Source organism: Acanthaster planci, linkage group LG19 (assembly GCF_054643075.1).
Source record: "Acanthaster planci isolate LZ-2023a linkage group LG19, COTS_SCS, whole genome shotgun sequence".
NCBI lineage: Eukaryota > Metazoa > Echinodermata > Asteroidea > Valvatida > Acanthasteridae > Acanthaster > Acanthaster planci.
In genome coordinates this window covers 1254199-1267883 of record NC_141795.1, presented here as the reverse complement: position 1 = coordinate 1267883, position 13685 = coordinate 1254199, and the positions used below count along the sequence as shown (strand labels likewise).

Below are 13685 nucleotides of genomic sequence, written 5' to 3'. Positions count from 1 at the left end.
GGTGCTCTCACTGCAGTCTGCAGAGGGTAAGAGTTGTTTTTGTAGTTAAATTTTGTGAATGTAGCTGTTAACGACAATGTATACATATTACCTTGTGCTGGGAAGGAAATAGTGCAAATAAACTAGGCACGCCACCCAAGCAGCTTGTCGGCAAATTGGGAAAAGTGTAGAGTGAAAAAAAATTTGAGACAAAGAACAGATTCAGTAAAGTAACAGCAAATGAGCAACTCTTTTTTTTGATTTACCAAGTGAACAAAGCCTGCGGCCGTCAGCCACATGCTGAAGAATACGGTGACCAGGTTGACCAGCTTGATGGTGTCACTCGTCCGCAGAATGCTCAAAAACTGCAGGATTTCGGACAGCTGCATCATCCGCAGTGCTCTAAGGAAACGAAAACCTAACAGAGGAATGGGAGAAAAAGGTCACGTGTAGAAAAGACAACCTTCATGAGCTGCAAGTACGTATCCGAAGGGGAAGACTTATGCAAAAGTACTGGCAGGAAAGTTGTCTGAATTTGACTCTCTCCAGATCTGATGAGGGAAAGCTTGCTTAAAATCGGCCAAACACATGGACAATACGGGCAATTCACAATAGTGCGCCACCAAGAGTTTGCAACACGTTGGCCAATCATAACGCGCGAAATTTGTCGACCCTTTCCAAAAGCGCATTGGGTCAACAAATTTCGCGCATTGTGATTGGCCAACACCTTGCAAACTCTTGGTGGCGCACTACTGTGAAATGGCCACATTAATAACGTGAACAAATAAAAGAAGCTACAGATATGTGGCTAGTAATGATGGTGCAAAGTATACTGGCAGGAATTTTGTTCTGGGGTTTGGTGGGGCTTTTTTTACATTTTATTTTCTTCTTGGTGTAAATCGGTACGCAGAATTAGAAGCCATGTCTGTGGTAGCACAACGCTCGTGGACAATCGCACGCCCTTGACATGCCTCTTCAACCATTAGGGTCGTGTGAATAATAGCCTTTTTGCAACTTAAATTTATATAAAATCCGGGACACCAAGTTATCTGAACGCACAAAACAATTTGAATTCCCAAGACTAAAGGCACTGTTGCTATACGTGTACCTCATAATTCAGGGCAAGCTTTTGCACTGCCACTGCCGTATCTGGAATGGACTGGTTCCTTTGTGCCTTTCTTATCCACTGCGAACAGTGTATTGGTGCAAGACATCTCTTATGTAGCAAAGCAAACGCTTCCCCCCAATCACAAGGTATAACAACAAGTGTCTTTAGTATGGAGAATTCAAATTGTTGCATGTATGTTCACGCGAACAGAGCTCAGTGGACCAGATCTTATTCAAGTTTAACTCACAAAAGGCTTATTACCAAAAGCACGCATGCATCAAGCTTACAAAAAACGCGAGTGCAGCATTGCCTCAGCTGCGGCATCTCCTCAGATTAGACCTAGCTTGGCTGCACTTTAGCTGTACTATGTCGTTTGACTTCCCAACCCGATGGAAAGAGCACAAACTCAGGGATGAGATTGACCAATAATAAAAAATAGCTGAAAATAGCCGAAAAAAAGGCGTAAAGAAGCTGCACTGTGAAAAAACTCCTAAACTGATGTACACAGCCAGTGAAGAAAAAAAAAATGAAATCCAGAATGAAAAAAGCTGAAATCAGCTGAAAAGCTGAGAAATCTCATCCCTGACACACTGTACTGCCTTGGTCACCAACTTAAACACATGTATGTAATACTGTTTGTGTATCGAGCTTCAATGCTGCAACTGCGCATGTGAAAGTCTGATTCTTGCATCTTTTCCTGCATGATTTTGTGCACACAAGGGCAACATCATAACATTTGACACCACCTCCAAGTGGAATACACCCCTGTTTTTCACAGTACGTATTGGGTCAAAACACAAGTAGAGAAAACAACGACGTATTTGCAAACTTGTACCTGTGCTACATTTTAAACTCAAAATGGCATGTATTTACCGAGCCATGTTCGTTGTAGGTACATGGACACAAAGATTGGAGGTATTGTAAAGAAGTCTACTATGGAATTCCAGGTGAGCCAGAACCAAAACTTGTCTGGTGCAGCCACAAACTGCAGAGAGAGACAGGGGACAAAGGAAAAGGGTTGCCATTTGAATGTACATGTGGATATACATGTAAGTAAAATGTACATAATGTATAAATGAGAATCTAACACACGCAGTACCGGTGCATCGATCTAAAAAAATGTGGCCAAGCTATCTCAAAATTCCCCCCCCCCCCCGGCTAAATCCACAGACCCCAAGTCAAGTGGGTTCTGTATACTTTTTTCTTGGTTTCCCACCAGTGACAAAATTGTGTTAGGGAGCTGTTTCTTGGTTTTTGCTTTCGTGGTTTTTTTTGTTTACTCTTGGTTGATTTAGGATTTTTGGCAGGTTGTATGTGCTAATATTAGCCAGATTGAACAACCTGGAGAAAGAAATGGAAATTTTTAAATTACAGGTTTTGCCCTACGGTACACTGACATATATTAATTACCGCTGTATTCTCAGTGTTTGTCCACAAGTTCGTGAAAAAATAATCGCAAACTGGGACTCAAACCTACGAATTTCTGCTTACTAGTGCACTCAACCACCGAGCTTGCCGGGGTCGGTTGGCCGGTTTGAGTCAGATGAAACAGCAGGTACTGTGAAATTATTTCAAGGTCTAAGGACAAAACCTGAAATTAAAAATTAACATCTCCTCGATGCAAAGTACATCTTGACAAGAAATGAAAGTTGATTAAACTCAACTAAGTTCAGCAAATATAAGTTTTCCTTCGCAACCAGAACTCACAGGAAACAGGGCTCAGTGTTTACATGCATTTCTCAGGCTCACTTCTGTTTACGTTTGGCCCGACTTTCATTTCACACTCTGAAGTTTATTTATTCGTCTTTTACACTTTCCCTTTCCTATTTGCCAAGATGCTCATGCGCGAGCGACTTACCCGCAGCACAAAGTACAACAAGAAAAATAAGTTGAAAGCAAGATCCACTTGGAATAAGGTATCCTGGGACAGAACAAAACACCTCTCGATGGGCCTGCGAGAGAGGAAAGCAAGGTATGAGAGGGCGATTTTTTTCCTGGGAGGAAGAAAGGGCATAATATTCTTAACCGTTAAAGGTAGCATTTGTCCAATGCCGAGAATTCGTTTCGTGATACACGTCTGTCTGTTCGTCATGTCATGCTGATCTTCATCTGACTTTCATAACTCTCTCAACTGCCTCTCTGTCTTTTTATCTCTTGCACCGACTTCTAACTTCTGTTCCACCAAATTCCCCTCACTATGTGAAAATAAATGGTCATTTCAAGACGCACAACCTCACGGGTCAGTCTCATTCAGCTGCTTTTTTGTTTCCCAAAATTTTAAACTTGTTCGATTCTGCAGTCATGAAATTCCATTCAACCGCCTTGCTGTAACTTTTCGCTAATTTCAGTCAAGCTTCATTCACTAAAGTATGACAAGAGTACAGTAGGATTGTTGATTTGGATAGGCCATGTAACCAAAAAAGGTTCCTCACGGTTTCAAACTATTTCGAGTTGGTGACTTGGTCTTCAAAGTGACTCAAAATGTATTTTTTCTCTCTCTCATGGAAGGAAAATGACACAGCCACAGTGACATTATTTTGTCCAAATGTAGAAAAAAGATTTTGATTAATTCCCAATGATTCAAGAATTTTTCAAAAGCCCCCAGCCTTTTCTGCAGAGATCTTCAAACTATCTTTCTCAGTATGAATCTTGTGTCCACTCGTCTGTTGAGACGTTAAAAAGATATCCTGGGTTTGATCAAGGTGCCTTTCAACATGTTTGCAATTCCAACGACCCCGTACTATTTAAATGGGGGCCCTGCCACTTTGAAGTCTCATGAGGTGGTAGTTATTCTATCTTGTCCTTGATTGATGAACAGCTGTGAAGCTCTGTTGCGTTCACCTTAACATAAGGTCAGTGCACGAGTGCATTACAGTTCCACTGGAGCGCCTGTTTTAAAGTTAAAATGGATGGCAGTAATCCCTACCAGCATCTTGCAAGTTTGTAATTCTATTTGCAACTTAACAGGCAACACTAATCAGACTTGTCAGCTCACGTCTGGGACAAGGATTCGTCTCCGGCACTCACAAGGGCTTTTCTTCTCTAATGGCATACACCTCTGCGTAACAACATTTCCATAATATGATTCCCTGGGTTGCGGTATTGTCGTCCCCACAGATAATCATTCTATTACCTTTGCCGGCAGAGGAAAGCTTGCAAAGATTGGAAATTTGCAAAGGGTGGAGTTTCTCTTTTCGCATGCATCTTGGCTGCATCATCGTCACGTACATGTATGGAAGGGGGTAAAAATGGCACAAAGACCGATTGCCAGGCGTGTCTGTGCAAAAAAACATATCAAACTTGGTTTCGCTCAGTTCATCTCCAAAGCAACCTGTCTTCACATTGAGCACATTTGCATTAGCACACACTCAACAATGGTGATCGAGATGATCACAGAATAACTATGCACACGATAAAACAAACAAACAAACAAACAACCCAACACCCCAACAAACAAACACCCCAACAAACAAACAAACAAACAAACAAACAAACAAACAAACAAACAACCCCAACACCCCAACAAACAAACAAACAAACAAACAAACAAACAACCCCCAACACCCCAACAAACAAACAACCCAACATACCAGGTACCAAAACAATTTCAAACAAAGCCCTTACAAACACAAAGTCATGATTACCATTGCAAAATCAACCAAGATCACCGTTATCTCAATTATCTGATTCACCAGTATTCTCGACATCCTTTCAATTCTGCCCTCCCCACATTCCTGTCAAGCCTATCATCCTCATCAGCATTCCAATCATTATCTGTTCTATTCTCATGATTATCATGACAATCAGTATTATTGTGGTACAACAACCGATGTCACTGTAAGAGTATCATCCCCGTCCTAATCATCTCCACCAATACGCCGATTCACAATAGAGCGCCTCCAAGAGTTTGCAACGCGTTGGCCACTCACAACGCGCGAAATTTGTCGACCATTTCAAAACGCCCGTTGGGTCAACAGATTTCGCGCATTATGATTGGCAACGCATTGCAAACTCTTGGAGGCACTCTATTGTGAAACGCTTACATTACTGGTGTGACCATCCTTGCTGTCACTGTCATTAGCGCGACACACATCAAAGATAACAAGAAAAGATAACAAGAAAACCTGTGGGGAGGATGATTCGCTCGACGAGCTACACCTTGAACAAAAACACCGAAGGTACAGTCCCACATTTGCAGCTGTCCAGAGAGTAACTGGCTGAGTGATTGTCAAAAAGCAAATTGGGTTTCAAGAGAGTTATATGGGACAAAGCTCCCTGCGGAATATTTCTTTCAGGCAAGCTGTCATTTTGAAGAATGTGGTGAAAGAAGGCCATTTCAAATTATGCAGACATAAACACAATGCACAGAAAGGTTTGGTACATGTAGTTATACCATTAATTTGTTGGTTCATTGCACATCACACTGGCTGCAATAGGCCGAATGAGGGTGAGTCCTAGAAGCTGACTTTCAGGTGCAATTCAAAACAGCAACTTTTGTTTTGAAGTCCGAATCTTAGAATATTGTGTTTCTTGGAATAAACAGCACTCACTGAGCTCAAATTTCCCAAGGTTAATCACAAAGCATCCCCCTTATAGTTTCTCGGGATCTTATGTCGCAGCAAATGAACGTAATGCAAAAACTGACAAGCGACAGACTGTGCCTCAAGGAAAAATGCCCTTTTAAAACTTATGCCTTCGTGATAAAAAGGCTAGCAAGTAGGCACATTGTATGTTTCATTATGTACGAGAATCAAAGATCGACTACTCTAGCTGAAGTTTAATAACTGCACGTACATGTGTCAGGAAGACACGTATATGTACTTTAACCCTGACAGTTCTCAATCCTTCAACCGCAATATGGTTTTATTAAAGTAACCAAGTACTGTACATGTACATGTGCAATAAGTGTCCAGAAACCACGTACAGGGTATGCCCATATAATAGTTTCAACATAAAGGGCCCGTTGGTGTATGCAATGGCATGTTTATTCACACATTCATTACACTGCTCTGTTATGACTTAAAGAAAATAACATTACTTGTACTCCAGGGCACATATTTGGAAAGCCCCATCATGTAATCAATCATGCTGGAAAGGGATGAAATCTATTCTACAACACGAAACACTGTCATGTCCAACGACGAGGTTTAAAAGGGCTTCATGTTTTTTTTGTAACAATGAATTCAGTTTGGTGCTTGAAGAAATGCCTCGAGAGAACTGCAGGGTTAAATATTTCGCTTGAAATGATTTAAAAAGCTTTGTGCAAAATGAAAGGAACATCACTGTGATGTGACAGGCTCTGCAATGTACCCTTTCTTTTTGATGGTGTAAATTACATGTAATGTATATGTGACTCTGTGAGGAATTTTCACATAAACAGAAATTGAGTCACTCGTCAGGAATTAGCCAATGAATTTTCTGTTGAGAGGCTTTCAATCCAAACAAGCTCTTAAAGGACAGTACTGTGGTGGAGTGTTGTCGCCAAAGCTCTTTCCGTCTTAATTCCCTGGCAGGACATTCACTCGAGGGATCACCCTAGCAACCAGCATGACACCCAATACAGTCTGACGACATCCCTTCATTCATGTGCACACATAAGTAAATACTTTTCATTTTCAAATGCACGCTTCTTTTTCACTTGACTTGCTGTGAGACAAATTACACAAAATATGACCACACAGTTCGATCTTTAGAATAAGGGGGGGGGGTTCACTGACATGGGAAGTGCTGCTGAATTTGACAAACTGAATTGGTCACTAATTTTGTCTTTATCAAAGTTTTTCATTTAAGAAAGCAACTTCATGAAATGTGGGCATTAAAGATCACACAGTCAGACAGTAATTTAAGTACATTGCTTTGTAATCTTTTTGTCAATTGTTTTCATTAAAACTTTAAAAATGACTTGTTCTTGTGGGTGGATCACTGTTACCCCGGCACAGAACATCAGCAAACGGCAGAATTCAAATATTCATCAACCAGTGATCAGCACGGTGAAATCCAAAATCTCATTAGCGTGTCACAGTTCTGGCCTTGTTCATGGGTTATCACTAATTTTTGCCACCTTCGAATGAAATCAGGCAAGCACTTCAATGGACACTGCCATAGCAACACCATGACAACCACAACCTTTTTATACACACATGTAGAATCAAGCACAATAGCTTGTCATTCAGTGGTGCCGGTACATTTCTCTTCATGACATGCAGATCTTAACACATACATGATTTACAGCGTATGTCTTCCGAGTCAACAACATCCTGTCATCTTTGTGTGCAGATTTTTTTTCAACGGAAATACAAGCTAACCTTCTTTCACATCTCTTGCTCATTTCTGGTCTAACATACTGACTGACTTCAAAACGCACTCAGGCATGCAAAGAGACGCGAAAGCGGTTTGCAAACAAGCACTGCTGTACTGGCATATGCAACTCATGGACAGTAATAAACTCACAACGGTAATAAAACCAAACATTGACGTCAACAAGTGACATGATCTGATTAACTTGCAAAATTCAATTACGTTGGCTATGCAAAAATAACATGGTTTTAAGATTGGATAGTCGATTTTACCTCCTGAAGGTACCGGACCTGGATGCTGACAAATAACTTCCTAAGGCAGAGCCCAGCCTGAGGGCGCTTGCTAGTCAACTCCCTGGAATGAGGGAAGCTATAATTGACTATCCACCCAAAAATAAAAAGATGTTATTTTTTTTTATCATACCTCAAGCATATTTTGTTGCCATGGAAATTTCAGGAGCAAGGAAAAGGCAGAATATACGCATGCGGCTGAGTGCATTCGGACTACATGTACATGTATGCTCAAGCACGCGTACGTAACCTGTGAGACAGTTCTGTGGATTATTCCCAGGGAACAGTTCAGTTCTAGCCTGTATTTGACTTGTGCAGGGATCCTTGCATGTGCACCTGGTAAACAGCCAAAATATCAACTGGTAAGGGTAACAATTGGACCAATGGAGTTAAGCTCTCCATCATGAATATGTACGAGGTATGGTGCAACATGTATGAGGCACTTCGCTCGAGTGTGGGGAATAGTCAAGCTGTCTGGAAAAGGGATGTTTTAGCTAATGAACAAGACAGAGTTAAATTAATCACGCACGAAAGTGCTCATTTCGGGGAACTTTGAGAGCCTTGCCCTTATGTGAATAAATAAAGGCTGTAGCCATGTTCAAAACGTTAGTAATAAGGGGCATGGTACCCGGTACAGCTACAGCCTACAGCCCACTGTCTATTTCATCAACTTGTACACATCACTTATAGATTTTTTTCTGTACCAAATCAAGATAAACTCACTGCAACAAACAGGTCCAGCGATACCTGCGCCACATAGTACATGTATTCATGCACTTACCGTTGTTCAATATTGATATGTAACATAATATTCTTTTTTTACCCTATGACCATACATGTACTTCAAAGAAAACACGAACATTAAATTGAAATGGAAGTACATCTAGATCTGTATTCCTCAAGGCAGCATTTAAAAGCAGTTTTTGACACGAATTTTCATACTTCATGTCCTTGAAATGAGAGATATAGTAACACTGTTCTGATCCAGCAATAAGTACGGCAAAATACAAGTATAATTGGGTATCCATTATTAAGCGTGAGTAATGGAAGCCTTCGTGAAATTTTTATCAAGCACAATGCAGAAACAGTGGACAGCTATGAAGTCTATGCCTGCCACGTCCGCATGTATAACAAACTAGCTAGAGTAGAAAAAAATCCCACTTTACTATGAAACGAGACAATTAAGTTTTATAACATATTCAAGATTAAGTTTGCGAGTTATCCAACTCAAACTGCTCCCGGTTTACGTGGCCAATTCTATGACCAATTTCGTAAATGCCACTAATTTTCCCTAATCTTAAAGTTAATTTTCAGTAAATAGAATGATACATGTACATGCAAATGTAATAACGGTAATTCTCATGGAGGGGAGTTACATGAAGGAGTACAAACTACTTCTCATGTGATTTGGAGATTGGACACTCAACGGTATGCTTCGGGTACACATGAAATACAAAATCATCTAACTGATTTTTAGTATCCGTCAGTGTGTCATATTTTACACTTTTATCAGAGTATACCAAAATAATGAACAAATGTAATACTGAAATGGTACATGTAACTCCAATGAAACCACTATAATCATAATTACTGTCGCATTGTGCAACAACTCCAGATTATAAACCACTACCAGCAATACAAAATATGATTGTCCCAAAGTATCCAAACAATTTATTTATGTACCGTCACCCTCGGGAAATGACGGGTCACACTGTCTTCAGTGACTTTCAATAAGTTGTTTCGTGACGCACCGCTTAAGTCCATTCTTGAGAGAAGGAAAAAAGTACAAGCAATCTTAGACCATGCATGCGATACTTTAATCACCACACACCTGGGACAACATGAAATCGCATCACTGCGTAATCTGCAAGCATAACCTAATAATAACACCTACTCCAAATTAAATCCAGTGAAATCCACATCCTGACGTCTCAATGTCAATTTAAAAACCACAGACTAAGACGCATTACCGACGCCTCAGTGATCAACACGGCAAGCGTCTCTGCACTTTGGGCGTTTCGAATCCTGGACACCTGCCTGGTGGTTATTCGCACTGAGGACGAGACCACATTGATCCGTGTGATCGGCAGAGCTAGGGGGACATAACTTTCTTAGTTGCAAGGGGAAAGCTGTGTCTTCCTCGCATCTGTTGGTTTCCAAGGAAGAAAGCACTGCCCAGTTCCCAGCCCTTGTAGGGCTGCACAGTCCTTCATCAATCACCGGGCACGCTCTGTATTGATCAAGACTGCTGCCGTGACAACAAGCTGTTGTTGGTAACCTCTGCAGAACTGCGTATCTGTGAATCTCTGGAGCTGTTATGCATACGCCAGCTCAATAACTCAGCATACTAACACATACCTTTGTCTCAAAGGGGAAAAAATCGACAAACGAAAACACACGGTGACTGTCTGTTTACACCTCTTATATCACGTCAATTTTTTTTTCAAGCCAACATGTGCGAGTATGTCAAACCCTTGATCAAATTTTATCCCGGCACATTCATTCATTACAGGCACTCACTCCCCTCTTCTGCCTCTCATTTTTCTCTCGGTACAACATCTAGCCGAGGGCTCTGACCGTCAAACTGTCTCCCAGAATGAATCCTTCAACACTCACGCTTGCGAGACTCAAATCTCTTCTCAGGAGGGCAATTCTTCTAGAAAATGCCGCCAACTCTCTTCTCAGGACATTTTCTTGTAAAACTTAAAGATCAGCTCATTTTGTCCGTCACATGAACTTGTTTGTCTATACAGCAGGCTTTTGGAAGGTGTCAGGCGTTGCCAAGATCATTGTTGAGTAGCTCTGAATGCATGCATAATTGACAACTGAAGCAACCTTGCACTACATGTCTGTACAGCTACACGTACATGTACTCCTCTCCCACCAGAACTGTCACTAACAGGTATTAATTGGCCTTCTCTCAAAACTAACATCTCTTGGTTAAATTCTCTGATCTTCACTTTCATCATCTTCATTTACATCATTTCAGCTGTCATCTTCGAAGTTCACAGATCCAGCTGTCATTATATCATGTCTCAGGTATCTGTCTTACAATCGGTCATCTCCATCTGTCATGAAATGTTGTCCAAGAGCATCACTCCCCCCCTCCCCCCGAAACTGTCATTTTATGTCACCTTAACAAACGTACATTGTAAGTCAGTAAACCAGGTAACTGTCCTTGTCCTGTCTCTGTCAATCAGTGTTAGGCACAGCAAATCATTTGAAAATATAAAGAGTTTGATCTGTAGAAGTCTCAAAAATCAATAACGTCCAATATAAAACATGTTTGTGTTAGTACCACCACGGATCGCTGTCATGCACATGCTTATTTCTTTTCAAAACAAAACAAAACAAAACAAAACAAAGCTGACAGAGTCAATAACTGGCAACACAAAAGCACGAGAGGCAAACCTCATTTATTCCTCCATCTTCCTCTGGGCTGTTCTAACATGTGGTATGCAAATTGGAAATCTGTACCAAAATCATTTCTGACTCCAACCCCAAAAAGGGATCCCCGTAAGAATGACGTCCCTTTCAGACAAAGGAAAGGCTCAAGGTGCATTTCAATTTCTGAGAGTATATAAATGCATTAGTTCACTTCACTTCAACTCCAAATTTGCTTTCCGTTTTAACTGCGAAGTGCCGTAGCACTTGGAACCATATGGATTTTCTTGAAAAAAGTGAGAACACACAATGTATGGAGTTGTGATTTCTACTTGTAGATAGTGTACCAATGTTGGCAACCAATTCAGGGAAACACCTTACAAATGGATTGAGCTGCCTTTCTTTTCCCAAGTGCAGATCAGTTTTAATATACAGGCATGGGAACGTCTGCCATGACGTAAAGAAAAATCGCCTCATATTAAAAGTGCTCGTGCAGTTAAGAATCAATAGTATTGACAAAACTTCCTCATGCAGCCCAAACACCACAAGCACACTTCAACCAAAAATGCAAAAGAAAAAAAGGGGGGGTGGAGGAGAAATAAAATTACAGAAACACGGCAAACATATAGGACAGCGTGGGTACATCGACCATCCCGCATTTCCCGGTGTCAGGTTGCGGGGCTTTGCGTGAAGGGAGTTGGGGACGGAAAATGAACCCACGCCAGTCCGAGGCCACACTTACTGGCTGACCTGCAGCAGGTACACTACAAAAGACGCCACGCTAATGATGAAAACAATTAGAACCTGGTTGCGGGAGGGCGGGAGCGAGACGAGGAGAGAGTGAGAGAGAGAGAAACGGAACACAAAGGCACAGGGGAAATAAAGTTTTAAGGGACATGAGCAGCCAGGAAATGAACGAGAAGATAGATCAATAAAAACGAGTATGAGAGAAGAGGGGAAAAAAGAAGCACAAACACAGAGAGAGGGGAAAGGAAGGTGGAAAGGGAGGGAGAAAAGGAGAAAAATATAAATACGACTGAATCTTGCAACAATTCTTTGACCAGCACATCTACACTGAACACAGCAAATAGCAATAGTACACAAATAAAAATGTAGGTATTTTTCATTAATGAGAATAACTTCATGTATCCTGGGAGGTGTACCCAAATGAGACAAATGTTTTCAAAAATGCAAATTGCAATGGCGCAATATTTTACAAAATGCACTGCATAAAAAGATACAAAGTCCAGAAAGATCAATAAGATACATTATTATCCTCATACAGATACAAACAGGTGTATCCATGGATACTGATTGCAATACACAAGATTGTCACAAATGTGCAGACTGCTGAAGGATTAGACATATTGTTACTTTTATTGGACCTTTTCCTATACACCGTTTATATTCAATATCACACCCAAAGCAAAACAGTATCTACACTACGAGATACATCAATTAGTCTCCTTTCAAACAAAATCCCTCAACATGTACAGGTACGGCACATGTACATAAACCAACCTTGTCTGGTCAAAACCTTGTCTTGCCACAGCGGCCATAAAAAAAAATCCAATTTACTAGTACAAAATGATTTCCTCTTTACGGTAAAATAGTCCTTAAATTGTTTGCCTCTTATTATTTGACCGGAAACACTCGACACACGTTTATATGCTCAACGACCGCATTTATATGTCTGTATTGTTTGACTTCCCCCTGAAATGGATTACTCAATTGACGGTGAAACGGGATGCTGTACGGTGGGAGGTCCTCTCTTGCTTCTTGAAGATGGACTTCGAACATCGAGATGCAACTCCCCCATTTTAAATTGAATAGGCACACACACACACAGTTAACAGAGACTTCATGCACCGGCAAGAGTGCCGGTATCTTAGCAACAGCACAGGATGTAGGGACATCTGCTAAGATGCTGCCACAGTGCACGTAAATGCAACCTTCCATATCAATGTAAGTACTTGACAGGACATTCGATCACAGCACTGAGCCCTTTGAAAATTGTGACAGGGAATTTACAATACAAATGTCGGTACATGTGCATGGCAGGTTCCTCAAAATATGGACCATTAGATAGTATTCAACTTTGGGGGTTCATTTTTCCTGAAGAGAACGGCAGTGAATTAATTCCCAAAGTCTGATGTAATGAGGGAAGTTATGGCTGATATCTGGAACAATGATGACTGTGTCCATCTTTCAACTTAATTGGAATTAATTAATTAAAGTCTCAAACGTCAGCATTTTTGACGGACGCGAACAACCTGTTGAAATCCTAGCCAATACAATTTACCGAAGGGTGATAAAATTCTGTCAAATATGACGTTCGCAATGAACACATTGTACTCATTATAAATTTTTGATGCAGCCAAACTTAAAGATAATTTTTGGTGGTTGAAAGGTATAAGACCAGGCAGATATGCTGGTATAGTGAGAGTGATTATAAATGGTAAGAGAATGAAGAGAGCCAAACTTTTCTCATCATTTTCCGTCAATTTTGTGCTCTTTTTTTCATGGCTTATTTTTTTTTTAAAGCTACATATTTCTTAGGTGCTTTAAATACATCGGTTAAAGTATATACTGAATTCTCCTTCTTGTTGAGAGAAGTTTTGGAACCA

At 40.8% G+C, this 13685-nt stretch overlaps 1 protein-coding gene across 24 annotated transcripts in view; it reads right to left on the bottom strand.

The window, feature by feature from the left end:
• LOC110987743 (calcium-activated potassium channel subunit alpha-1-like) overlaps positions 1 to 13685 on the bottom strand; it is a 79812-nt gene that overhangs the window by 47387 nt on the left and 18740 nt on the right. For 22 of the 24 annotated variants that reach the window (XM_087129808.1, XM_087129810.1, XM_087129805.1 and 19 more), the window contains exons 2-5: positions 11801 to 11862; positions 2946 to 3039; positions 1961 to 2072; positions 246 to 397 (exon numbers count right to left, since the gene is read on the bottom strand). In XM_087129808.1, coding sequence (XP_086985934.1) covers positions 246 to 397; positions 1961 to 2072; positions 2946 to 3039; positions 11801 to 11862 — 420 coding nt within the window. The remainder of the gene's footprint in view (positions 1 to 245; positions 398 to 1960; positions 2073 to 2945; positions 3040 to 11800; positions 11863 to 13685) is intronic. The other 2 variants (XM_087129806.1, XM_087129813.1) reach the window with 1 other exon arrangement.